The 27,872-nt window shown below is 45.1% G+C and overlaps 1 protein-coding gene across 20 annotated transcripts in view; it reads left to right on the top strand.

Moving 5' to 3' along the window:
• The window catches only part of KANSL3 (KAT8 regulatory NSL complex subunit 3), an 87,422-nt gene that overhangs the window by 9,573 nt on the left and 49,977 nt on the right, over positions 1–27,872 (top strand). For 19 of the 20 annotated variants that reach the window (XR_012095442.1, XR_012095441.1, XR_012095440.1 and 16 more), the window contains 15 exons: positions 10,425–10,515; positions 10,643–10,828; positions 16,571–16,702; positions 17,263–17,379; positions 17,605–17,706; positions 17,814–17,885; positions 19,007–19,081; positions 19,262–19,419; positions 20,565–20,628; positions 21,062–21,262; positions 21,462–21,618; positions 24,688–24,879; positions 25,339–25,423; positions 25,820–25,950; positions 27,352–27,461. Coding sequence is in view for 15 of the 20 variants with exons in the window: in XM_073023196.1 (XP_072879297.1) it covers positions 10,425–10,515; positions 10,643–10,828; positions 16,571–16,702; positions 17,263–17,379; positions 17,605–17,706; positions 17,814–17,885; positions 19,007–19,081; positions 19,262–19,419; positions 20,565–20,628; positions 21,062–21,262; positions 21,462–21,618; positions 24,688–24,879; positions 25,339–25,423; positions 25,820–25,950; positions 27,352–27,461 (1,873 nt within the window). In the remaining 5 variants the exon portion in view is untranslated. Of the gene's footprint in view, positions 1–10,424; positions 10,516–10,642; positions 10,829–16,570; positions 16,703–17,262; positions 17,380–17,604; positions 17,707–17,813; positions 17,886–19,006; positions 19,082–19,261; positions 19,420–20,564; positions 20,629–21,061; positions 21,263–21,461; positions 21,619–23,061; positions 23,140–24,687; positions 24,880–25,338; positions 25,424–25,819; positions 25,951–27,351; positions 27,462–27,872 lie in introns of all 20 variants that reach the window. The other variant, XM_008007982.3, reaches the window with a different exon arrangement.

Below are 27,872 nucleotides of genomic sequence, written 5' to 3'. Positions count from 1 at the left end.
TGGAATTAATTTAGTGCCTTAAGAAGCTCTTCGCACACCTGTAATCCCAGCACTTTGGGAGGCTGAGGCGGGTGGATCACCTGAGGTCGGGAGTTCAAAACCAGCCTGACCAACATGGACAAACTCTGTCTCTGCTAAAAATACAAAAGTAGCCGGGTGTGGTGGCGCATCATGCCTGTAATCCCAGCTACTTGGGAGGCTGAGGCAGGAGAATCGCTTGAACCTGGGGGGCGGAGGTTGTGGTGAGCTAAGATCACGCCATTGCATTCCAGCCTGGGCAACAAGAGTGAAACACTGTCTCAAAAAAAAAAAAAAAAAAACTCTTTTGAGCTTCAGATAAAGAAGAAAACTAAACTGCTATGAATGAAGATCAACCACTGGAATATTGCTAGAGTCAGTATATTCAGCAAAAGGATTTATCAGTTTTTCCAGTTAATAATAAAAATAACAATGATGGTAATAACAAAAAGGAGCCAGCATTTGTTGAGTGCTTTCTAGGTGCCAGACATTGTATCAGGCTCTTCAAATGCATTGTCTCTTAGTCCTCCCAGTGACTCTTGGAGGTATAACCCCCTTCATCTCTGCTTAACAGGATGAAGAAACTGAGCTGAGAGTGTTTAAGAAACCTTAATTAGGAAGTGATGGAGAAGGAGTTTGTTCAAACCAAGCAGTCTGACTCCAGAACCCAGTGTTCTCAACTACGATACCCTCTGCCTTAATTAAGGGCAGTAAGAAGAGATTAAGACCAGTTAGTGGTGGCTGAATAAGGTGGCCTCATATGGTTATGTATCCCTCTGTGGTATTTTCCACTACCTTGTCCTTTGCAATTTCGGAAAGTATACAGGAGAACTGTGTGATTTTTTTTTTTTTTGTCGTCAGTTCATCCATGGTTATGATTAAGAGGTTTTTGTGGACAATTCATAACCAAAGTCATTAGAGACCTAATAATATTATAAATACCAGGGTGGTTTTTTTTGTTTTTTTTTGTTATTTTTGAGGCAGGGTCTCACTCTGTCAACCAGACTGCAGTGCAGTGGCATGATCTCAGCTTACTGCAAGCCTCAACCTCCAGGACTCAGGTGATTCTCCCAGGTGGGAACCTTAGCCTCCCAAGTAGCTGGGACTACAGGAGTACATCACCATTTCTGGCTAATTTTTGTAGTTTTTGTAGAGATTGGGTTTCGCCATGTTGCCTAGGCTGGTCTCGAGTGATCTGCCCACCTTGGCCTCCCAAAGTGCTGGGATTATAGGTGTGAGCCACTGCACTTGCCCGAGTTTCTTAATTTATAAGGAGAGATATAACTGCAAAGCAGAAGAGACACTGGGGTGGCCTGGCCAGAGTGTCTGTTTTCAGCAGGAAAGTCTGGAAAACTATTTTATTTCAGAAGTGAATAGATGAGTGGAGAGTCTACACAGGAGGCACAGCAGAATAGCTGGAAGTCCACATCTTTCCTCTAGGCAAGGTGGGTCCACAGAGTAGGCCAGGGTGCACTTTCTCCTGCCTGTCCTTTAGAGAAGCACTGACAGATTCTTATCTTTGGCTTTTCTTTCTCCAGTTTCCTTGTGGACCACCATCCTTCTGTTACGACATTGCCACAGATTGATGTAATTCATTAAAGCTCAGTTTATCCTAGATTATTTGTTTTCTTAGTGTCTGATGAGATTTTGGAGGCCTTCTCTCATTGGCAGCAGTCTTACAAACCGTCTCTTTTGGTTGTAACTTTTGTATATAGCTGATTTTATTATGTAATGATAACTTACTTATTAGCTTTAGTTTCAGAGATCACCATTTTATGACCCTGTCCCTGAGTCTGTAGCCTGTTTGGAGCTTGCAGTTCCTTCTGCTCTGATTATAATCATCGTGTTGCCATTCTTTCCCTGACTTGGTTGTTAAATTGCTGCTTCCTTTCTTCTTGTCTAAAGTCATGTAAAATTAGTTTCCCACATCAAGAACTCCATGAACGGTGTAGGTCGGCTCCCTAGAACTCGCGAGTTTTTTCCCAGAGTGTTTGCTGATCGCTCTTTGTCTGTAGAGGCAGAAACTTAATTTCCTTGTTAAGAGCTTTTTTTCCTCCCTCTTTAATGATCTCAGTAGATACTGTCTTCAAATAACTTTATGTGTATAGGCCAGGCGCAGTAGCTCTCACCTGTAATCCCAGCACTTTGGGAGGCTGAGGCGGGAGGATCATTTGAGGTTAGGAGTTTGAGACCAGCCTGACCAACATAGAGTGAAACCCTGTCTCTACGAAAAATAGTAAAAATTAGCTGGCCATGGTGGCGAATGCCTGTAATCTCAGCTACTTGGGAAGCTGAGGCAGGAGAATCTCTTGAACCTGGAAGGCAGAGGTTGCAGTGAGCCTCTGCCACTGCACTCCAGCCTGGGCAACAAAGCGAGACTCCCGTCTCAAAAAAAAAAGAAGCATGCTCCTTCCTTCCCTGCCCCCAACTCTGGCTTTCTTTATTAATGGTTGATATTTTGTGAAATGGTTTAAATATTGCTACCTTATTTAATTGTCTGTATTAGGGGTTGTCTATGACCGTGGGCTGATTTAAATTTGACCCATTGCTTGTTTTTGTGTGGAATGGTTTTTACATTTTTAAATGGCAAAAATACTTAATACTGTTTCATGACACGTGAAATTAAAATTTCAGTGTGCATAAACTTTTATTGGGATACAGTCATATTCATTAGGTATTATCCATGGCCACTTTTGCACTAAAACCACAAAGTTGAATAGTGGCAGAAACCATCTGGCCTGCAAACCCTAGAACATTTTCTATCCAGCCTCTTACAGAAAAAATGAGCTGCCTGGGTCATGTTCTTGTGTCTGCGTGCCATGGCATGTGACTTAGAGGACCTTTGAAAATGATTTCTATTTGCTGGCATAGTGATGTAGTCCTGAAGGTGTTGGGCCAGCTTTTTTTTTTTTTTTTCCTCCAGATGTTTGTCAAATGCCAAGTTTCATTAGTTGCATAGCTTTTGAAAGACATTTAATAGAATTATCCTGACACACGATACTTCTCAGCATTGCTCAAATGGATTTTAGGACACTTCCAACGTTTCAGCGAAAGAATGTAGTATCCAAAAGCAGACTTTCTTATCTTAGAAATCAGAACTTCTGAATTCCAGCCCAAAATACCCCATTTTCCTTTTCTGAACTTTCTTTAATTATATATTCAATATTGTATGTATCTGTATAAATCTTAGGTTGGATGTTTGAAATTTTAAGTCCAAGGTCTTTGAGTTATCGTCCCTCCTTCCCCTACCCCACCCTCTTTCTTTCCCCTTCTTTCATTCCTTCCCTTCTTCTAGTGTTTAGACAAAGAATTTTATAATCTGAAAAAGGAAAGTATGACTGTTGAGTTTATCTGATATCCTTTGTGTCTCCTTGTTTGACTTCTGGTTAAAAAAAAAAAAAGTCCTTTAGATTTTTTAATGTTGAATTAATTAGTCTCCTTTGAAACAGTATCCAAAATTTGAAAATATCAGATATTTTCAGGACCAATGTTATATTTTAGCTGCTTTGAATAGAATGAGCCAGAGGTCAGCATATCATTCAGGTTCAGTCAGAGCAGGGAGAACAAAAGATTCTCTGATCTCATCTAGGAAAGGAAGAAAAGGCATTTTTGCCCTCATGAAAACTGAATAGGCGGGTAGGGCGGGGGGTGGGGTGTGCCAGTTGACTCACCACAGTTCCCATCAGCTATTTGACTGTTTAGGCTTGTATTTAAAATTCTGTCTCCTGTTTTTAAAATTTTCCCTAATTATATCTCTTGCATGCTCTTTATCTTAATCTTGGTTTAGATCATTTTTTTTCTGCCCACTTAATTTCCCAGCCTCCCACGAAGCTGACAAAATATACAGATCATGTTTCAATTCTTGGAGTCACTTTGTTGTATATCCAGCAGCAATCCTAAGAACTTTTTCTGGGATTTTGGACTCTCAACATTGTGGTTTTAAAATTTAATTTCAGCTGTCACTGGTGTATGATGATAATTTCTAAATAGCTTTCTAACCCTCCGCACCTTGCGTTCACATCATTTTCCTTACTCCCATAATTTTGGATTGCAGAATTAATACAGAGTAAGCAAAACAAATTGGGAAAACATCATTATATAATAAAAACAGGGTAATTTTGGAAATGCTGTTGATGTTTCATAAATAAATTATACCTCATTCTCTGTTGTTGGAATTAAAGTTTGCAGTGTGATCAATAGGCTTTGAGAAAGCTCCAGAGATTGTTGAATGTGAAAAAACTGTATTTGTTGCTTAACCTGGTTGATTATAAATTAGCATGATTGCTGGAGGTAAGGCTGCAATATACTACTACTTTCAAGATGCTACAGGTCCTTTATACCTATTATTTTCAAAGAACTGGAAATCCAGAGATTTTTGGTTTTTTTGTTTGTTTTTGAGATGGAGTCTCATTCTGTCACCCAGGCTGGAGTGTAGTGGGGTGATCCCAGCTAACTGCAACCTCCGCCTCCTGGGTTCAAGTGATTCTGCTGTCTCAGTCTCCCAAGTAGCTGGGATTACAGGCTCGTACCACCGTGCCCAGCTAGTTTTTCTGTTATTAGTAGAGACGGGGTTTCACCATGTTGGCCACGCTGGTCTCAACCTCCTTTCTGACCTCAGGTGATCCGCCCTCCTCAGTCTCCCAAAGTGCTGGGATTACAGGCATGAGCCACCATGCCCGGCCTTATCTAGAGATTTTAACACGGATAGCCTTTGGTCATTTCCATTTGAAGAAATTTATCCTACAGAGATACTTGTGTGAGTGTATAAAATATAGATAGATAGGGCTGGGCATGGTGACTCACACCTGTAATCCCAGCACTTTGGGAGGCTGACATGGGCGGATCACTTGAGGTCAGGAGTTCGAGACCAGCCTGGCCAACATGGTGAAACCTTGCCTCTACTAAAAATATAAAAATTAGCTGGGCGTGGTGGCGCGCCCCTGTAGTCCTAGCTACTCTGGAGGCTGAGGCAGGAGAATCACTTGAACCTGGGAGGCAGAGGTTACAGTGAGCCGAGACTGCACCATTGCGCTCCAGCTGGGCAACACAGCGAGACTCTTGTCTCAACAAAAACAAGAATTAATAATAAAATATAGGCCGGGCGCGGTGGCTCAAGCCTGTAATCCCAGCACTTTGGGAGGCCGAGACGGGCGGATCACGAGGTCAGGAGATCGAGACCATCCTGGCTAACACAGTGAAACCCCGTCTCTACTAAAAAATACAAAAGACTAGCCGGGCGAGGTGGCGGGCGCCTGTAGTCCCAGCTACTCGGGAGGCTGAGGCAGGAGAATGGCGTAAACCCGGGAGGCGGAGCTTGCAGTGAGCTGAGATCCGGCCACTGCACTCCAGCCTGGGCGACAGCGCGAGACTCCCTCTCAAAAAAAAAAAAAAAAAAAAAAAAAAAATAATAATAATAATAAAATATAGATAGATGTGTATGTATATATTTGAGGAAGAGAGGAGTGGTCACTGCAGTGGCTTATAAATTGCAATAAAAAATGCACAACCTAAATGTCCACAAATAAGGTACAACTTACCTAGCCTTTAAAAACAAAGAGGTGTATTAACATGGAGATATATCCAGGTTTGTAGAGAGCTTTTTCAAATGACTTGTAAGCGTCTACTCTGTCTCCTCCTATCCTCCTGCCACCATCAAATTCTCAAGCCCATCTGAGAATCACTGTACATAAGAGAGCTACTACTCTTGTGAGTCTGCTGTGCATTTAAATAATGTGACAGAAAACAAGATAATGAACCAATGGGGCTGGAGCCTCTGGTCTCAACAAACCTTTCCGGTTCCAAGGCATCCTGAGTCCCAACATTGAGTTGAAACTTTCATCCCCTCACCTTTTAAGTCCAGAATCTCTGAATATCAAACCACAAAAACTGGATCCTGATGAAGTAGCAGAGATTAAACCAAGATAACTAGGGAAGAATAAGAAAAAGGACAATTCCAAAAAACCTCAGACTGCTTCTAGTACCCCCAAAAGGGGGTTACAAAAGGATGGGAGGTTTTGGCAGTTAAGAGAGGATTTAGCTCTAGCAGGGAAAGCTTCTGAAGGTGGAGGGCGCTTCTGAAGAAGACAGGCATCCCATTTTGTTTCTCTAATCTTGGATTTCCACTGCTCTCAACTTTTGCTGCTATCAGTAATCATAGTTAACCTGAATTGTTTTATTGTTAGAAGGAACTTAGAGGTAGTCTAGCTGTATTTATTTTATGGACAAGAAGACTCAGAGCACATAGCTCTTTATTAGAGAGTGGGATAGAACCCTTGTCCCTAGGTAGGTTTCTCCTGGATCCTGTAACTGCGGTTAAGTTGTAAAACTGGAGGTGTGGTAGGTGGAGATTTTATTTTACAGAAGGAAAAGGAGTTTGACTATTGTTTTCCTCCTTTCTAGAGGGTATTTGCTCTATCCAGGAACTTTTAGATAGTTGTACAAAGTGAATAACAAAGGGTAATTTGCCCTCCGTCTGCATACTCACTGGGCCATATTGTTGGTGTTCCTAGAACAATGACCTGTAGAAATGAGAGGATCTTGTGGGGTGGGATATGATGGAAAGGATGCTGGTCTCTTATGAAGCCAGAGAAACTGAGATTGTTGATGTTGTTGTCCTGCAGTCTGCCTGTCTTGGTGAAAGACATAGATCATGTGCCTGTGTTCCTCTTTGCTCCTCAGCATTAACATGGTATAGAGTCTGAGGGTTTGGATAGGGACCTGGCTGTTTACAGAACTTAGAATGCAGTGTGCACACAATCCATCCATTTATTTATTCAGCAGATGTTTAACTCCCCAGTATGTGTGTGACTCTGTTTTATGTGCTGCAGATATAGCATTTAAACAAAACCAACAAAAGTCCTGGCCATCTTGGCCTTTTACACCTTGGCAGAGAGAAGCAAACTAAATAAATAAATAGCATGGATAGACTATGAGGTAGTGATACCTCTGGAAAGCAGGTTAGTGAATCCCAGGGTAACACTGGAGGGTTACAGTGTTAAATAGGGATAGGTCAGAGCAAGCCTCAGCAGAAGGTGACATTTGAGCAACAACCTGAGGGAGATGAGAGAGGGAGCCATTGTTTCAGGTTGGCGTAATGAAGGGCAGGGCCCTGGTTTGTGATGCAGGAGCGTGCCTGTTGTGTGTGTGAGGGCAGGGGAGTGGAGGGTGCTGTGAGGAAAGGCAGTGTGAGTGAAGTAAGTGAGGATCAGTCATGGATAATAAGATCTGAAAGACATGGAGTCCATGCAGCCCATTGCAAGGACTTTGGCTTTTAACTGATTGAACTGGGACCACTGAAGGACTTCGAGCAAAGGAGTGACATGATCTGACTTAGTTTTTTCAATTAATTCTTCCAAATTGGCTTTTCCAGAAGGTTGTACTAATTTATATTTCCGTCAACAGAATACAGAGAGAGTTCTTTTGTACCCTCTCAACAACAGAGAATTATTAAACTTAATTTTTACCAGTTTGATAGGTGAAAAATAATACTTTATTAATTTACACTTGTCCTTTTTTTTTTTTTTTTTTTTTTAAGACAAGGTCTTGCTCTGTCGCCCCGTGGCATGATCCTACATTACTACAGCCTTGATATCCTAGACTCAAGCCATCCTCCATCTTTAGCCTCCTGAATAGCTGGAACTTTGGGCACCTGCCACAAGGTCTCACTTTGTTGCCAAAGCTGGTCTCGAACTCCTGAGTCCAAGCTATCCTCCCGCCTCAGACCTTGCCTGGCTGCATTTAATTTTTTTTTTTTTTGGAGTCTCTCTCTCTCGCCTAGGCTGGAGTGCAATGGCACTGTCTCAGCTCACTGCAACCTCCGCCTCCCAGGTTCAGATGATTCTCCTGCCTCAGCCTCCCAAGTAGCTGGGACCACAGGCGCATGCCACCACACCTGGCTAAGTTTTGTATTTTTAGTAGAGACAGGGTTTCACTACGTTGGCCAGGCTGGTCCCGAACTCCTGACCTTGTGATCTGCCCGCCTTGGCCTCCTGAAGTGCGGGGATTACAGGCTTGAGCCACCACGCCCAGCCTGTTTAATTTTGAAGTAGAGTTGACTTTACTTCTTTTGTGACCTACCTTCTTTTGTGTTCTTTGCCCTTGAGTATTTCATCTTTTTCTTATTTTCTAGAGCCTCTTTCTTTTTTTTTTTTTTTTTTTTTTTTTTTGAGACGGAGTCTTGCTTTGTAGCCCGGACTGGAGTGCAGTGGCCGGATCTCAGCTCACTGCAAGCTCCGCCTCCCGGGTTCCCGCCATTCTCCGGCCTCAGCCTCCCGAGTAGCTGGGACTACAGGCGCCCGCCACCTCGCCCGGCTATTTTTTTTTTTTGTATTTTTAGTAGAGACGGGGTTTCACCGTGTTGGCCAGGATGGTCTCGATCTCCTGACCTCGTGATCCGCCCGTCTCGGCCTCCCAAAGTGCTGGGATTACAGGCTTGAGCCACCGCGCCCGGCCAACCTCTTTCTATTTTAATGAAATGGTAGTCATTTTCTCATTGTGTTTTGATCTTGTTTATACTTTTTTGATTTTTTTTTAAGAGACATGTTGCCCAGGCCGGACTTGAGCTTCTGGGCTCCTCCTGCCTCAGCCTCTCAAGTATGTGGAACTACAGGCACGTGCTACCATGCCCGGCTTAAAGTTTGCATTTTTTTTTTTTTTTTTCAAGATGGAGTCTCACTCTGTCACCCAGGCTGGAGTGCAGTGGCGCAATCTTGGCTCACTGCATCCTCTGCCTCCCGGATTCAAGCGCTTCTTCTGCCTCAGCCTGCTGAGTAGCTGGGACTACAGGCGCACGCAACCACGCCCAGCTAATTTTTGTATTTTTAGTAGAGACGGGGTTTCACGGTATTGGCCAGGCTGGTCTTGAACTCCTGATCTTGTGATCCACCCACCTCGGCCTCCCCAAGTGCTGGGATTACAGATGCCTGGCCAAAGTTTGAAATTTTTATGTAGTTACATTTCTCTTTCTTCCTTTTATGTCTTCTTTTTCTTCCATCTGAAATTTATTTTGATGTAGAATGATATGTAGGGATCAGATTTTCTTTTTCCAGTTGGCCAGTGGTTGTCTCAGCCCTACATTTAGGGACTTTATCCAGACTGATTTGAAATGCTACCTTGATCCCATTCCAGGGTCTCATTTGGGTGCAGCACCCACGTAATTTTTTTTTTTTTTGAGATAAGACCTCACTGTCGCTGAAGCTTTGAGTGCAGTGGCATGATCACGGCTCACTGCAGCCTCAACCTCCTGGGGTCAAGTGATCCTCCCACCTCATGCTCCCGAGTAGCTGGGGCTACAGGCATGCACTACCCAAGCCCAGCTAATTTTTGTATTTTTTGTAGAGATGGAGTTTTGGCATTTGCATAGACTGGTCTTGAACTCCTGAACTCAAGCGATCCACCCCACTTGGCCTCCCAAAGTGCTGGGATTATTGGCGTGAGGCACTGTGCCTGGCCACATCAGCTTTTTTTTAAGGCAGGGAGAATAGGTAAATATTATAGAGCATCTTCAATTGCCTTTCTTTTGATATCTTTAGGAAGGTCACTAGCCAGAGTTAGAGCATCTGAGTAATTAGGATTGCTGGGAGTGGGGTAAAGGGGGACAATAATAAGCTCCATATCACTATACTGGGTGTGATGAAGTGGAGATGAGAACAGTAGAATAGATGTCTGCGACTCACAAAGCCTCAGTGAGTAATAGGTAAGCAATAAGCAATAAGGTAGATGTGTGAATGCCAGTGCCGTATACTGGGATGATAACATATTAGCCTATATGGAACAGGCCTCTCAAAAATAAATTTGCTAATTGTGTGACATATAGAAAAAATAGAAAAAATATATATGGAAAAGAGAGATTAGTGTGGGGTAGAATATTGAAGAGTAGAAGAATAGCCTCTTTATTGGTTATGTTTCTGCTATATTTTTGTTCTTAAGTCTAGTTTAAAAAGAATTTTTATCTTAGTGTGAGATTTTAGTACATTAAAATCCTTGCTAATCCTGTCTGCCTTTTTGTGTGAAATATATAACTTATAAAATTCAAATATGTCTGTTCAATGGTGCTGTGCTTTTATTTACGATTGGGATTATTTTAGCTACTAAGCAAATAATTAGCTTTGCTAGCCTGAAAGACTTTATTCATGACTAGTCTTGACTTGCACTGTGTATATTATTGTGTGTGTGTGGAAATGTGTGTGTGTTATTAATACAAATGTGTGCTGTGACGATTTCATTTGGTAGGATTGGGACCAGAATCTAGGTCTTGTGTTTTAGCTCAGTGGTCTTAGACTAAGCTACTTTGTTTTACTGTTGCATGGTGGAGACATAAAACTATGGCATAATCTTCTTTATATGGTATACATACATGGGGAGCGTCCCCAGGGTTTGACTATAATTCCTCAGAGTTTCCCTTATAGGACTGGCTGGACAATGGCCCAGAACAAGCTATTCAACAAGATCCTCAAAGCCCTGCAGTCTGACCGGCTTGCCCGCTTGGCCAACGAAGGGGTAAGACACCAGAAATCCGCCCACAGTGGGCTCTTCGTAGTTCAGGCCTCACTGGCTGACTGACTTGTCCCCCCACTTGTTAACCAGGTAGTCCTCATGTTTTATCACTTCCACTTACATCCTTCAGGCTTGTAATGAGCCAGTGCTGCGCCGTGTTGCTGTGGACAAGTGTGCAAGGAGAGTGCGGCAGGCTCTGGCAAGTGTGAGCTGGGACACCAAGCTGATCCAGTGGCTGCACACCACCCTCGTGGAGACCTTGAGTCTGCCCATGCTGGCAGCCTACCTGGATGCTTTGCAGACGCTGAAGGGGAAGGTAAGACTGTGATTGGTGTCTGCCCTGTCCTAGGGATAGCCAGCCTCTCCTGTGGGTTCAGATGTGGGGTTTTGCAAGGTAATTATCTGGTCGGTCTGGGGTGCATGGCCAAAACTAACGGGTTTGGTATTAAAATTGGGAGACAGGGTATCATTTCACATTTGTGTCTGGTGTAAACGTTTTCAGCCCTCCTAGCTCCAGGATGAGGTACGGGGCCTGAAAACCAGAGTATATGTTTAGCCTTCTTAGCCTTGCAGCCTGTGGTTGAAGTCATGGCTGAATTGAATTGTCATGAAGTTGATGAAGGGTTTACCAGGGAAGAGTTTGTTGAGAAAGGTGACAGAAGCAGACCCTTGGTGCTCAGAGCACTGGGAGATTGCAGAGCGGGAGTGTGCCGTGATGCCTTCAACTCTGCTCCCCAGGGCATGAGCCTTTAGTAGCAACACTTAGACTTTTATAATTCAGTGCAAACATATCATTATAGTTCCCTGCTTTCTTAGTATTGCACAAAGTTAAACTGTTTTTCTTGGTGATTCCAGCGATTGCATCAGGCTGTCCTCAGTGTGGTAGAATGTGGATGCTGGAGGCAGATTGCCCGGCTGATCTCAGCTTTGTCACTGATTAGCTGTGTAAGCTTGGACTAGTGTCTTATTTCTAAAATGTGGCTGATAATAATACCTGTCTAGGAGTTTTGTGAAAAATTAGTTAATTCAGGTAGAGTGCTTAACACAAAATTAGGCACATAGTAAGCAGTGAGCCCACAGTAACTATTAACAGTTATTTAAGTAGTACCCTCATAGGTTCTTGAAATATTTGGGGTGTTTTTCTCCAATGGGTGTAGTAGCTCATGCCTATTATCCTAGCACTTCGGTAGGCTGAGGCAGGAGGATCGCTTTAGCTCAGGAGTTTGAGACCAGCCTGAGCAACATAGCAAGACCGTGTCTCTAGTAAAAATAAAAAAATTAGCCAGGCATGGTGGCACGTGCTTGTAGTCCCAGCTACTTAAGAGGCTGGTGGGAGAAGGCTGTAGTGAGTTTGATCCCGCCACTGCACTCCAGCCTGGGTGACAGAGGGAGACCCTGTCTCTAAGAAAAATAGAGAAGGGAAAGAACTGATTCAATCAAAGTCGTCTGAGGCCTTTTTTTTTCCTTTGAAGATAGGGTCTTCCTGTCTCACTCAGGCTGGAGTGCAGTGGCACTATCATAGCTCGCTATAACTTCGAACTCCTAGGCTTAAGCAACCGCCTGCCTCAGTTTCCCAAGTAGTTGGGACTATAGGTGTGTGCCACCACCACACCCAGCTAAAATTTTTTTTTTTTTTTTTTTTTTTTTTTTTGAGACAGAGTCTTGCTCTGTTGCCCAGGCTGGAATGCAGTGGCATGATCTTGGCTCATTGCAACTTCCACCTCCTGGATTCAAGCAATTCTGCCTCAGCTTCCTGAGCAGCTGGGACTACAGGCGTGTGCTACCCTGCCCGGCTAAATTTTTTGTATTTTTAGTAGAGACAAGGATTTCATCGTCTCTTGATCTCCTGACCTTGTGATCTGCCTGCCTCGGCCTCCCAAAGTGCTGAGATTACAGGCGTGAGCCGCCACACCCTGCCACACCCAGCTAAATTTTTAATTTTTTATAGAGACGGTTTTGCTATAGGCTCGTCTTGAATTCCTGGCCTCAAGCAATCCTCCCACCTTGTCCTCCCAAATTGCTGGGATACAGGCATGAGCCTGATTCAGTTTTTGACTTTTTTTTTTTTTTTTTTTTTAATAGTTTTACTTTCTGCTTCACGGGAAGCTGGCTCATCTTGCTGCTATAAGTTGCCTGGCCAACACGTTCCCTCAGCCATCCCCAAAACTTGCAGACTCATTGTTTCTTATCTGTTTTTAAGTTAAAGGGTGCCAAGTTTGTTAGAAGACTGGTTTAGTGCTGAAATAAAACTCAGGACTAGATACATTAATGATATTCATGGTAGGAAATTTGACATTAGTTTTTTCGTTTAATACTTATTTTGAGCCCTATGTGTGTCAGGTACTGGAGTGAGCAAAACAAAACTGGTGCCTTCTCTGGTGGAATGTATTTTCTTTTTTTTCGAGACGGAGTCTCGCTCTGTTGCCCAGGCTGGAGTGCAGTGGCGCTCGGCTCACTGCAAGCTCCGCCTCCTGGGTTTACGCCATTCTCCTGCCTCAGCTTCCCGAGTAGCTGGGACTACAGGCGCCTGCCACCTTGCCTGGCTAGTTTTTTGTATTTTTTAGTAGAGGCAGGGATTCACCGTGTTAGCCAGGATGGTCTCGATCTCCTGACCTTGTGATCCGCCCATCTTGGCCTCCCAAAGTGCTGGGATTACAAGCTTGAGCCACCGCGCCTGGCCGTGGAGTATACTTACTAGTGAAGAAAGAGACAAATGAAAAGGAAGTCCCAGACTTTCCCCCGTACTGCTTCCCTATAGTAGAAACCCTGGACCCATAGGTAGAGTATGGGGCCCAGACAGTGGTGGCCCAGAAGTATTGTAGGCCTCTTCACATATGTTCTTCTCAGCATTCTACCTACGGTAAAAGTGTAACATTGGTGAATACACTGTAGGAGGTGAGTGTTGGTAAGGCCCAGGGTCTCAGTTCTCTGGTGACCCTGCCTCACTTACCATGGCTAGCATAATTTCCCTTTAAGGAGGAATTTGTACTGCTGTCGTGTTTAAGTGACTGACTGGACATACCCTGTGTGAATGGCAGTTACTGTGAGCATGGCAGACCACTGGGGGGCTCCACATCATGCATAGTTGGGTGCTTTCCTCCCGTGCTGCTGGGCCGTGGTGTGGGTTGGCTGGAATGGTGGAAGGCTTGCTGGTACACCAGTGACAAGGGCCTCAGACTTGAGGCAACATCCTCTCTGGGCTGTGCTCTCCACAGTGGTTCCTCTGCCATCGGACTCTTAATTTTCCCATGACTGTATTTAGATTCACAATAAATACTTTGGTTGTTTCCCAAAGGATATAAATGGTTATAGGATTGTTTTACTGGTAAAGTGCCTGCTGGATGTGAAAGCGCAGGTGGACGGAATCATGCTCTTCACCCAGCTACTTTCACCATTAGATCCGTTATGATAAAGAGAAGGTACAGACCTTAGCCTTTTAGTCAGCTGTTGAGAGTGAATGCAATGCTGGAAAGACCAGGGAAGCTTGGTCTTCTCAGCTCCAAGTGGAAAATTCAGTTATTGATTATCCCTTGTTGACAGGAAGCAAGTTTCAAGCCTTTTTGGTTTCATAGCTATACAGTACTGCTAGTAAAGCTTAACCCAGGGTCAGATCCTTTGCCTCAAAGTGTTGAGTGGCTCACAGTTCTAGAGTGAGTTACAGAGAACGGGAAGATCCTTTGCGGTTTGGTCTTATCCTTCCTACTGGCTTTTTACATCCTCCTCCTTCCTTACTTGAATTCTTGACTTTGTCCATATGTGCCTGGAGTAAGCTCTGCATGTTCTTGCCTCTTGCTGGTGTCTCTGATTGGAAGGCTTTTCTCTCATCTTGTGTTGGAATCCTGCCTGTTCCAAAGAGCCTGTCTCATTTCACATGCTGCATCTTAGATGAAAATTGCCTCAACTTCTCCTTCTCTGTTGGGTGGTTTGAATCACAGCAGTTTGGGCTTCTGTTTCTTTCATGGCAGTTATCGGTCTTTCCCTATTCCCGTCCCCCACCATTATTTGGGTGTTTGTCTTCATTACCTCTTGTAGAATAAATTCCTCTGCAGTACTAGCCTCGTGCCTTGTAAAATCAGTTGCACGAATATTTGTTTTCTGAGTTAAACTGAGAAAATCTAATGGTTATAATTCTCTAATTTCTCATATAGAAATCCATTTAGTGTCTCTGTTTTTAAATTAAGAGCAACTTCTGCTATTTTTGAAGTTTTACAACTTGCATCAAAACCGTAGTACTTTTTATTCTCCAATTTTTCAAAACCTTTTTGTTTTTCTGAAAACTGCCTCTAATATTTAAACATTTTTCCTTTCCCCTAGGTCATTTTGACCTTTTGTGGGTAGCATGGAATTCGCAGATATTTCTTCTCAGTGTAAGCATCAACATGTCTGAAACTTATATTTGCACATCTGTAATGTTACATTTCTGGTAGATGGTAAAAAACAGACATGAGATAAAGTACACTGTACATAGTATAGCAGGATATATATTTTTGCACATAATAACAGGTTTATTTAGTACACCACAGCTTGAAGGCAGTACTCTAGAAGAAAATGGAGATTAAACAAAATTATAAAATCAAAATCAACTGATACTCATTGAGGAAATTTAGGGAACACAGAAATCTGTAAAGGAAAAAGTCACCCATAAGCTCTATAGAGATCATTATTAACATTTTGGCTTTTTTTTTTTTTTTTGAGACAGTCTCCCTCTGTTGCCCAGGCTGGAGTGCAGTGGCGCGCTCTTGGCTCACTGTAACCTCTGCCTCCTGGGTTTAAGTGATTCTTCTGTCTCAGCCTCCTGAGTAGCTGGTACTACAGGTGTGCAGCATATTTTCTTATAGTCTTTTTTTCTGAGTAGAGATAATTTTTTTCTTTTTTCTTTTTTTCTTTTTTTTTTTTTTTTTTTTTGAGACAGCGTCTCACTCTGCAGCCCAGGCCGGAGTGCAGTGTCGTGACCTCAGCTTACCACAACCTGCACCTCCTGGGTTCAAGTGATTCTCGTACCTCAGCTTCCCGAGTAGCTGGGATTACTGGTGTGCGCCACCACACCTGGCTAATTTTTGTATTTTTAGTGGAGATGGGGTTTCACAATGTTGGCCAGGCTTATCTCGAACTCCTGACCTCAAGTGATCTGCCCACCTTGGCTTCTAAAAGTGCTGGGATTACAGGCATGAGCCACTGAGCCCAGCTTTGAGTAGAGAAAATTTTTATATTTTCTGTTTTACCTGTAACATTTTGGCAAAATTATTTCTGTATGTTATTATGTATTCTTGTAAATATTTGAAAGCTGGACTCAGTGGCTGACGCCTGTAATTCCAGCACTTTAGGAGGCTGAGGCGGGTGGATCATTTGAGGTCAGGAGTTCAAGACCAGCCTGACCAATATGGTGAAACTCCATCTCTACTAGAAATACAAAACATTAACTGGGTATGGTGGTGCACGCCTGTAATCTCAGCTACTTGGGAGGCTGAGAAACAAGAAATCGCTTAAACCCAGGAGGCAGAGGTGGCAGTGAGCCAAGATCAGGCCACTGCATTCTAGCCTGGGCGACAGAGCGAGACTTTGTCTCAATAAATAAATAAATAAATTATTATAAATATTTGAAAATAATTGTTAATATCCAATTAGGTAGATAGTTGACTAAACTACTCCCTTACGTATACATACATATATTAAATTGTTTTTACTTTATTATTGTTCATAGTTAATTTGTCTCTGTGCGTAACTCCCCTTATCCTTTTGTGTGTGTTTTTGTTTCTGATATGTTTTCTTTGGAAAGGTTCTCAGAAGTAGAAACATTTGGAAAAGGGATGGGAGTACCTTTAAGTCCCTTGCTGCATATCCAGACTGCTTTCCAAAGGATTGTACCCATTCACTTTTCATGGTGGGAGCATACTTTTCACCCGTTTATTTATATATGCTGCTGCTCCTGAGGAGGTTTTTAGAGGCTTAGTTGAAGTCTGTCTGGCTTATAGTGGGGCCCTGCTCTTCTGCTTGATTGCTGATGGTGGAAGGTCTCCTGCTTTACACTGGAATCAGCTTTGCTCTTTCTTCTTTGTAGATCCCAACCTTGATTGACCGGATGCTTGTGTCATCCAACACGAAGACGGGGGCTGCAGGAGCTGAGGCCTTATCTCTCCTACTGAAGAGGCCCTGGGACCCTGCTGTGGGCGTGCTTTCTCATAACAAACCAGTAAGTTGGATGGCTCAGGACTTAACAATGGCATATACAAATTTTAGACTCAAGCCTTAGAACCTTGGCAGGAGGATAAATGGCTTCTTTAACTATTTTTTGTTGTTATTATTTTTTGCGACAGAATCTTGCTCTATTGCCCAGGCTAGAGTGCAGTGGCATAATCTTGGCTTATTGCAACCTCCGCCTCCCAGGTTCAGGCAATTCTCCTGCCTCAGCTTCCTGAGTAGCTGAGATTACAGGCATGCACCACCATGCCTGGCTAATTTTTGTGTTTTCAGTAATGACAGGATTTCACCATGTTGGCCAGGCTGGTCTCAAACTCTTAACCTCAGGTCATCTGCCTGCCTCGGCCTCCCAGAATGCTGGGATTGCAGGTGTGAGCCAGTGCGACTAACCGGCTTCTTTAACTATTACTAGTAATTTATTTTGTATAGTGCTTAACATATTTCACAAGCAAAGGAGCACTGGTTGGGATGAGAAAGGTATTGGGATACTTGGAATTTCATGGAAGAAAACTTCTCACTCACTGGTTTTTGGGTGGGATTCTTCCTCTTTAGAGCAAACTCCCTGGCTCTCCACTGATTCTCATCGCCTCCTCTGGTCCCTCCAGCTCTGTGTTTCCCACTTCACGCCGCCACCGCTTCTGGCAGTCTCAGCTTTCCTGCTTAGGCAAGGTATGTGTGGGGGCAAGAGGAACTCTTCCTGGCAGAGAATATAGTCTTGGAGAATTGAGAAGAATATGTGGGAGGGAGGTCAAAATGGATAACTTGAATGTGGAGCCTCCTCTAACCCTTCTTTCATGTGGAATTCCAAGGTTGAAAGGGTTTGGGGTAGGTTAAACAGAATTGAAAGATGTGAGACTGACCTCTGCTGGTGTGGGGGCTACTTCTTTCCTTCAGGTCATCCCTGTAGCCACCCATCTGCTGAACAATGGCAGTGGGGTCGGAGTTCTACAGTGTCTTGAGCATATGATTGGGGCAGTGAGAAGCAAAGTGCTGGAGGTGAGAATGCCCCTGTTTCAGTGCATTGTGCATACCCAGCATTCTGGGGTTGTTCTGCACCCATCTTTGGCCTCCTGTCTTACTGTCTTCTTTCTCTTCCCATGAAGATTCACAGCCATTTCCCACACAAACCCATTATCTTGATTGGCTGGAACACAGGAGCTTTGGTGGCCTGTCATGTGAGTAATTTCTATCTTATTTGGAGGTTGTTCTGGGACGGAATACCACTAATGACAGCTGCCATTGAGTCCTTTACTATGTTTCAGGCTCTGGGCTAGATACTTTACCTATGTAATTGCATTTTAAACTGTAGAGGACAAATTTTATTAAAACAGTTTTTAATTTATTCAGGAAAACTTTAAGCAGAAACAAAAGCAGGTATAGTATAATAAACCCCCAGGATCCTCACCCAGCTTTACCAGTGATCAACTCTTGGCTGGGCTTGTTTCATCTCACCCTACTCATTTTCTTTCTCCCCCAGATTGTTTTGAAGAAAAATCCCAAATATCATAGCATTTGCGCACACACACACACACACATACACAGGCATATATCTGTGGAAAAAATAAAAGGATCCCTTTTTTTCTCTAAACATAAGTACCATACTGTTCTCCCACCTAAAAAACAACAATAATTGTAGCTGGCAAATATTAATAGCTCTGGAATTTGATGCTGTGTTCATTTCAGTCCCTTTCCAAGACATCAAGGAATCTTTTCGTATTTTGCATACATTTGTATGTCTGTCAGTTTGTGTAAGTGTCCCTCAGGTGTCCAAAGCCTTAATTTTGCTTCATGCAGTCTAGTCAAGTGATAGCTATGAGAGGAGGAAGGTCCCCATAGTCCTGCTCCCAGGGTGGTGGGCCTCAGCAGTTGCTCCAGGAAATCTAGGCTGTCTGGTCACTATCCATTAAGTTCAATAGAGAAAATTTTTTTTCACTTAAGGGTGAGTGGCAACATTGTGTTCTCTTGACTATACTATTTGTGGAGAAAAATGGAGCAGGAGGGCTCTAGTTGAGGGAGTTGACAGGGTAGGAATATTGAACCTTCTATTCTATGGTTCAGCCACCTGCTGGGGTCCTTTTGGGGCCCCAGTTCTCTAGGTAGTGGCTGCTTATGGAGTGACATACCTTGTGTCTTGTGCTCTTACTGCTGCCATTGTGGCAGAAGGTGCACCCGGATATTAGGACAGGGGAGGAAGAGGTGAGACTCTCTGGTGGGTCTGGACCACTCCTGGATTCTGGGTCAGCTGAGGTGCCATGAACTCAGTTGACCTTTAGACAAACTGTTATGTTATTTACAGGTGTCAGTGATGGAGTATGTCACCGCAGTTGTCTGCCTTGGGTTTCCTCTGCTTACCGTGGATGGCCCCAGAGGGGTAAGAATGTGATAAAGCTGAGTGCTGGGTCATTGGCAGCGGGAGTGTGAGTATGCGTACCTTGTCCAAGCTGATGCTGAGGCCGACTGCAGTTGCACAGCTGATCCTCCTTAGTGGAGTTTCCGGGTCGGTGCTTTGTGAATATGAAGAAGCTGATTCTAAAACCTATACCTGTTTTAGGATGTAGATGATCCCCTCTTGGATATGAAGACTCCGGTCCTCTTTGTCATTGGTCAGAATTCCCTTCAATGTCACCCTGAAGCCATGGAGGACTTCCGGGAGAAGATTCGAGCTGAGAACAGCTTGGTGGTGGTTGGGGGAGCTGATGACAATCTCAGGTGGGTAGATTGTCCTAGAGCTGCAAGAGAGCTGTGTTACAGTGTTAGAGATACGCCTCTAAGCTGGCAATGTAACTACAGACCAGTCTGGTTCAGTTAAAAGACAGCATTAGCCAGGTGTGGTGGCTCATGCCTGTAATCCCAGCACTTTGGGAGGCCAAGGTGGGCGGAAAGGAGATCGTGACCATCCTGGCTAACACAGTGAAACCCTGTCTCTACTAAAAATACAAAAAATTAGCCAGGTATGGTGGTGGGCGCCTGTAGTCCCAGCTTCTCAGGAGGCTGAGGCAGGAGAATGGCATGAACCTGGGAGGCAGAGCTTGCAGTGAGCCAAGATTATACCACTGCGCTCCAGCCTGGGCAACAGTGCAAGACTCTGTCTCAAAAAAAAAAAAAAAAAAAAAAAAAAACAACAGGGCAGCATTAAAAAAATCTTTTTTAATATTTGAAATTTCAGATTTATAAAAAGTTATAACACTAGTACAAAAAAATTCCCATATACCCTTCACCTGATTTCTAAATGTTAAACATCTTACATAGCCCAAATCAGGAAATTAACATCGACATGACACTATAATCTACAGACTCACATTTCATCAGTTGTTTCCCTAATGTCATTTTTCTGGTCCAGCATCCAGCCCAGGATCACACTTGGATTTAGTTGCCATGTCTCCTCGGTCTCCTTTAATTTGATAGAGTTCCTCCATCTTTGTCTTTCACGACCTTGAGCTTTTTTTTTTTGTTTGTTTGTTTGTTTGTTTTTTGTTTTTTGAGGTGGTGCCTGGCTCTGTCGCCTTGGCTGGAGTGCAGTGGTGCAGTCTCAGCGCACTGCAACCTCCGCCTCCCGGATTCTGGATAGAGTTGATCTATTAAGCTATAGGTATAGGAATTCTGGAGCGGACTGTCCTGGGCACTGTGCTTGGTTTGTTTACATATGTTGTTTTGTTTAATCCCCACAACTTCATGAATGAGATGTTATGATTCCCCATTTTGCAGACATAGAAACAGGTTCGGAGAGGTTGCATTACCTAAGGCTAACATGGCCCTCCTGGGGCTAGAAAATAGCCCAGAAAATAAATACTTTCTTATTTTCATAAGATGCCATGGAATTAAGAAGTAAACATGTCATCCGTTTTGTTTCTTAGAATAAGCAAAGCAAAGAAGAAATCAGAAGGGTTGACTCAGAGCATGGTGGACAGATGTATACAGGTAAACAGTTGTTTTGTGTGCTTTTCTCAGCTAGGCTTGCCTTTCTGTAGCCTTGTAGGTTTGGTCTTATTAGTAGTAGCCTCTTTGGCTCTGAAGGCCTCCGCTGGGGCCTCTGGTAGGTCTCAGTCATAAACAAAGCAAAGAAAAATGAGAGTGGTGAATTAATGTAAGCAAAGCATCAGGAGGGAGAGTGTTGGAAAAGTGGTGGAGTGTGACCACCCCGGAGCTCCCCCTGACAGAGACACTTGCTGGTCTTCTCGAACCACAGTTGCTCAGAAGCCTGGGATTTGCACCAGGCCTCGTTTGAGTGGGGAAGGACTGGCACATCCAGATGCCAGAGCTGAGGGAGAATCTCTTAGTTGGTAAGTATCTGAGAGGTTCCCATTCTCCAGATGAGGACTAAAAGGCCTTGGTTGGCTCCTCTCTACACTAGGATGAGATTGTGGACTTTCTGACTGGAGTGCTCACTCGTGCTGAGGGTCACATGGGCTCTGAACCTCGGGATCAGGATGCTGAGAAGAAGAAGAAGCCCCGCGATGTGGCCCGCAGAGACTTGGCCTTTGAAGTCCCTGAGCGGGGCAGTCGACCTGCCTCCCCGGCTGCCAAGCTGCCCGCCTCACCCTCAGGCTCAGAGGTAGTATGAGCAGGGAGGGAGCACTTTTGCTGGGGAATCAGCACCGCAGAGTTGGTTCCTTAACTTCCTGGGGATGCCTCTGTCTTGTTAGTGCCATGGGCCTGTGAGTTCCTACCAGGGGAATTCCAGAGGGACGTGCTGACTCATGGTCAGAATCTAATAACATTGGCTCATCTCTTGGCCTTCTCACCTTGCTCAGGATCTCTCCAGTGTGTCCAGCAGCCCCACCTCCAGTCCCAAGACCAAAGTGACCACGGTGACCTCTGCCCAGAAGTCCAGTCAGATTGGAAGCTCTCAGCTGCTGAAGAGACATGTGCAGCGGACAGAAGCTGTGCTGACCCACAAACAAGCTCAAGGTATAGGCACCCGGCCGGGGGCTCCTCCTGGGGCTGTCTGCTGGAGTTCATGCCACGTGGCGGCTGCACAGTATTGATATTTACGGCTTTTTTCAGGCGGATGGGAGGCACACTTTCTCACATTTCTGTGCAGGCAAAGTTCAAAATTAATTACTGAAATGAATGGCAAGGCCTCTGAGGGAGTGGGGCTTTGTGATCACTAGTTACAGCTTTGTCTTGCTGTTCTGGGGAGGCTAGGCTTTATGAACATGCATATTGGCCTAAACTTTCTTCTACCTTGCCAGCCACTCCTCCAGTCAGGGCTCTCTGATCATAAGTATTGGGTGATTGATTTTATTAATCAGATTCTAGGGCAACTCACCTGGCATCATGCCCGCTCTTTGTTTGACCCTTGAAGCATTAAGATTCTTACACTGAGACTTTCAGTGAAGTTTATCCGGGTTCTCTGCAGACAGGTTTCAGATGAGGCTGGGAAGTATTCATATAGTCGAAAGTAAGAGTTTGGTGAGCTGCAAGTGCTATGAAAGGAGCTATAGAAAAGGGAGAGTTCACTGGGGAGGGAAAGAAGAAACAGTGCTCTGTCCCCCTCCCCCACATGGATCCAGTTGGGTGGCCTTGAGGTAAGGCTTCTTGGGCATTGGTGTTTAACGGTGTGTCCAGGAGCTTGTGTCACCTGAGCTTCTAAGGAATAGGGGTGCCTGGGAAGAGGCAGCAGCCGGAGCTGGCTGTCTGGCAGACAGACGTGGAGGGGATAGGAGGCTCATCTGTTTACTTTCCCTGTGTTTCTTTTAGTGGAGCCAAAGGATCAGAACCGAAACCCAGACCTCTTGTGAGTTTGCTTGTAAGAGTAGCACTAACAAGGAGTAGAAAAGTATGAGTGAATGGGAGGAGTTGAGAAATGAGGCCAGGCCCCCAGGGTCTGCGCGGATGCTGTGCCATGGATCTTCATGAGTGGTGGCCAGAGCCAAGTCCCTTGTGGACAGTGTGTCTTTACACTTCTGATGAAGACAGAGCTGGTGATGTGCTGTGCTTCTGGAGAGGGTGATTAGTTGAGAATCTAAGGACTTTGGAAGGCTGATTGGCGAGCTGGGTTTGAAATGGAGACCTAGGGTTTCATGGGGGAGAGTAGCAGCTTTAGAACTCTGGCTTAGCAGAGCTGATGGGCAAACAGGGAATATTAATAGCAAACATACATGGAGTCCTTCTTCATGGCACTCGCATTGCTGTAGTTTGTTGAGTTTTGGCATAGCCCCATGAGGCAGGTATTACTAGTCAGTTTTAGATGCTTCTACAGACCGACTCCATGGCAGAGTCAAGTTGCTTTGCAGTAATTTCAGAAGGAGCCCCTTTTGGCCATTTTCTACAACCTTTTTTCTTATTCCCTCTCTTTTTCTCCCTTCTCTGGCTGGCTGTGATTCTGTAATTCTTTCTGATTCATTCCAGCACAGTTTGCTGCTTTTCTGAAACAAAATATGCTGGTGAGGAAAGCTCTTCCTCCTGGCACCTCCTCCTGTCTCTTTGGTGAGTATTACTCTTTCTTGCCTGCTCATCCACTGCGTTCTGCTTCTCAACCCCTTATTTATTTTCCATCTCTCCCTCTCTTCTGCCTCAGTTTGGTTTCCTCCTGTTCTTTTCTCTCTTTTTCTTTGTGTTCTTTTGTTTTGCTGACCCCTGCTGCTTACTCTGTAGTCTTTGCCCTTTTTCCATTCTTTTGTTTGCTGCTTAGGGTATTTTCTTTTTTGTCTCTTAGTGTGGTTCTTTCTTTCACTGTGGTCTTGGCTCTGCTGCTTTTTTTGTATGCCTATGGCACTGCCTGTGAGTCTCAGTTTCCTTGTGTGTTTTTCTCCCTGCCTCTTGTCCTGTGTTTATCTGGTGGCTACAAGCCCACCAGCCACATATCAGCATAGAACCTGAAACTCCTTTCCCCTCCACCCTCCTTCCTACTCTGATTTTAGCCAATGCATTTGTCCCCTAAGCAATCCTTCTAGCTGGTTATGTCCTGACTGTTACCTCATGCCAGGACCCCTCCTCCATCCTCATGTGACTGCTGCCTTCCTCCTCACCCCAGTCTTTGCTTCCCTATGCTACAAGAGAACTAGGGTAGACTTCTGGGTTTAAAGAGGAGGGAATCTTTGAGGAAGCTTGAAAGATAACCTAAGAGTCCAAAAAGCTTGGCTGTATACATGATGAGCCTGTTTGATTCGGTGGAAGTGGAAGCCCATGAACAGATGGCCTTTGTCTGCGCTAGTACACATGACCTGGGGACCAGGTTGTGACATGGGCCAGTGTTGCCCTGTTACTGCTGGGCAGGAGCCGTGAGGTTGCCTGGTCGAGGTCCTCTCTCCTAGTAGCTCCTCATAGCCAGCTTTCAGTCCTGGTGACAGTCCTCTTCACTGCCTCCGTTTGGCAAGTGAACCTCAACCCTGGGCTCTTAGGGCAGGATGGGACTCTTGAGAGCCTTTTGGAAAACTCTGCTTTTCAGAGAGAACTGGATGACCTGCTCCTCCATGAGTTCTCATAGAATGTTTAATGTCCCCAACTGTGGGATGATGTGGGGAGGGCTTGAGACAGGAGGAAGACCACACTTTTTGAGTCTGGGAAGGGCTGTTTACTTACTGTGTTGAGTCCTCTGTTGTTGTTGTTGCTGTTGTTGTTGCTGTTGACCTTGGCCAGGCAGGGCCAGGGTGCCTTCTGTGTAATTCCTACCAACTCAGGCCCCTCCCTTCCGATTCCAGTGCAGGATGAGGGATGAGAAGGGAGCCATCCTCTAACAAGGGCAAAGTGGGGCCCCCCACGGGCAGGGCCTGAGTGAAGCTGTCCTGAAGCATGGGCAGTCTCCTTTGAGGGGTAGCCCTGGACGTGGAGTGGTTCTCCTGTGCGGTTCACACACGGCTGTGTTGGTGCTGCTATTGACTGAGTGTCTGTGCGGTTCACACACGGCTGTGTTGGTGCTGCTATTGACTGAGTGTCTGTGCGGTTCACACACAGCTGTGTTGGTGCTGCTATTGACTGAGTGTCTGCTGGGCTTTTTTGGATTGTGGAGGATCTGAACTCAGCTCCATCTCTTAGTTCCCATTTCATCAGAACCACCGGAGGAAGGAGAGAAAGAGGATCTTAGGGTTCAGCTGAAGCGACACCATCCCTCGAGTCCCCTTCCTGGCAGTAAGACCTCCAAGCGACCAAAGATCAAGGTGTCCCTTATCTCCCAAGGGGACACAGCTGGAGGGCCTTGTGCTCCTTCCCAAGGAAGTGCTCCAGAAGGTGAGTTTCTCTTGCTACGTTAAATGAGAACTGACCTCTCCTAGGTACACAGCATTGCCCTTTGGCGGCCACTCACCAGCATGTCAGCCTTTGCTTCATTTGGAGAGATGCTCAGAGCAAAGAAGGCATGAGGCTATACATGTGGGTAAAGTGGGCGTGAGCCCATCTGAATGAGGACCGGGCAGCAGGCAGAATACGAGAGGAAGCTGTGCCGTAGTTCAAAGCATCGTATATTTTGTTCCTTTTTTGTTTGCTTCAATTAAAGGTACAGAATATTTCAGGAAGTTTAGAAAATAGAAGGAAAAAATAACCGCAGCTCTCTCTACTCTAGCATAGTTCATCTTTTTTTCCTCTTCCAGTTCTTGTTCGTAATATCTTGCGTTTAGCCTAAACTGTGGAACTTGGAAACGTAGCGGCCAAATAAGACTGACCGGGGCCTTGGTGTTTTCTGTTTCACAGCTGCAGGTGGGAAGCCCATCACCATGACACTGGGGCAGGCTTCAGCAGGAGCCAAGGAGCTCACAGGACTTCTCACCACAGCCAAGTGAGTGTTTGTTGGACCATCTGTGTCTATTCTTTTTTCCCTTCCCTCTGCTTCTGGTTCATTTAGTGCTTTGGAAAATGATGGATTCTGGGTTCTCTCAGTTTGGGAAATGTGACTTCCTTCTGATAGGGATCTTTGTCTTGCTTTTGGGTCAACCCAGAGTTCATTTTTACTTCAGATTCCAAAGTGTCGCCTGCCTTTTGCTGCAAGTCCTGTAAGTAAGGACTTTTAGAAAACTAGAGGCCAGGTTCAGAAAGTGGAACAAAGAAGCTGAAGATTCTCGGTGTGTGTCTGCTGCTGAAAGCCTTGCTGGGCCCCACTCTGTACCCTACCTGTGTTGCTAGGGCTTGCTGCCCTGTGACCTTTGGATAACAGAGCTCCTTCCTTTGTCTCCAGGTCCAGTTCTTCTGAAGGTGGAGTCTCAGCCAGCCCAGCCCCTTCAGTGGTCTCCAGCAGCACTGCACCCAGTGCCTTGCACACACTGCAGAGCCGCCTGGTGGCTACCTCTCCTGGCAGCTCCCTCCCAGGTATCTTGTGGCCCAGCATTCTCCCCTTCCAACACAGAATTTTTGGTCTGCTGCTGGTAGGTGGTCCTGGGAAAGCATCCCTGGAGCTGAACCCACAGCATGGGCCTCTGGGTCTTAGAGTGATCATAGAGGCTTTACGTGAAACTGGAATTAGCTTGGGCAGAGGGATTCCTTGGCCTTGAATAAATGCAGTGAGTAAATGTCCTGGTCTGCAGGTGATTAAATGTTCCAGTCTACAGGTGCTGTATCCTCTACTGTAAGGAGAAATAGCCGATAGGACATATATGTATAGTCAGCCTTTCTTATCCACAGGAGATTGGTTCTAGGACCCTCACCACTACCAAAATCCATGGATGCTCAAGTCCCTTATATGAAACTATGTCATACAGTTGGCATTCCATATCCACAGGTTTCTATCCGTGCGGTCGTTTGAATCTGCGAATCTGCTGCGAAGCCCACAGATAATTGAGGGCTGACTATGGTTTTATTTTGCTGTTTTAAGCACATCTGACTGAATAAAACTGGAAATGGTGCTACACTGGGCATTAGCAAAATGAGACATTTTTCTGTCTGCGCTTGTCTCTCACTTTGTCCTACCCACTAACGCTACTTTGAAAGACTTGTTGCCTGAGCCCAGCAGGGCCAAGGCATTGCAGAAACCCTTCTCCTGGACAGGCACGGTGGCTCAAGCCTGTAATCCCAACACTTTGGAAGGCCGAGGTGGGTGGGTCACCTGAGGTCAGGAGTTTGAGACCAGCCTGGCCAATATGGTGAAACCCCGTCTGTACTAAAAATACAAAAAATTAGCTGGGTGTGGTGGCGGGAATCTGTAAACCCAGCTACCTGGGAGGCTGAGGCAGGAGAATTGCTTGAACCCGGGAGGTGGAGGTTGCAGTGAGCGGAGATTGCGCCATTGCACTCCAGCCTGGGAAACGAGTGAAACTCCGTCTCAAAAAAAAAAAACAAAAACAAAAACAAAAAACCCTTCTCCTTTAAGAGAACCTTTCTTACTGCTTTGAGGCTGCTTCCTTTCTGCTTTGTTTGTGTGAGGCGAAGTGAAAGTTGGGTATTTAGCATTCTTTTGGCTTTAAAAGTTCTTCTTCCCTGGAAAGAAAGGAACAAACTTGGATTTCTCAAAATGGCCCAAAATGTATGACTGATGGTTTGCAGCAGGTGCAGAGCAAATCCGGGGCAGTGTCTGGCACGGTACCTTTCCTGTGTGGCATCCACTGCGTGTGTGCCTGGCTGGGGAGACCTTCTTGCCTTCTTTCTGAGGACGGGGGTGTCCAAGGGCAAGCACCATTGGTGTTTTAGTTGGTGGTGAGGGTGGATGGATGTGGCTGCTCTTGGGATAGTGCAAGTGATTGAGTCTCTACTGATTCCTGCTATGTCCTCTCTTAGGGGCCACATCAGCCAGCAGCCTCCTCCAAGGCCTCAGCTTCAGCTTGCAGGATATCAGCAGCAAGACCTCTGGCCTTCCAGCAAATCCCTCCCCAGGACCAGCCCCCCAGGTGCACATCTGCCATCTGCCGGGCTGGGCAGGTGTAGGGAGGAGGCCTCCTCAGCTCAGTTGGTTTTGGTAGGGAATCTAGGTCCGGAGTCAAGTGGGTCAAGGACAAACAGCCTTCTAGCTACACAGCAGGGAACTTCCAAAGGTTAAGGCCTATCATTTACTGTGTGACCTTGTGCAAGTTTCTTGACCACTCTGTTTTTGTTTCCTTGTCTATAAAATGAGGTAATAATAGTACCTCCCTCATAGAGTTGTTGTAAGAGTGAAATAATATATGCAGAATGCCTGGAAGAGTACCTTGCATGTAGTAGGCACTCAATACGTGTTAGCCTTTAATAATATGCTGTGGGCCCTCCAAACTCGAACGTTGCTGTTGGGCGACAGCTTCTGATCACCTGGGCTTGTGTGTCCC

Source organism: Chlorocebus sabaeus, chromosome 14, assembly GCF_047675955.1.
Source record: "Chlorocebus sabaeus isolate Y175 chromosome 14, mChlSab1.0.hap1, whole genome shotgun sequence".
Lineage (NCBI taxonomy): Eukaryota > Metazoa > Chordata > Mammalia > Primates > Cercopithecidae > Chlorocebus > Chlorocebus sabaeus.
Note: the sequence above shows the minus strand (reverse complement) of the source record. Positions and strands in the feature narration are given on the sequence as shown.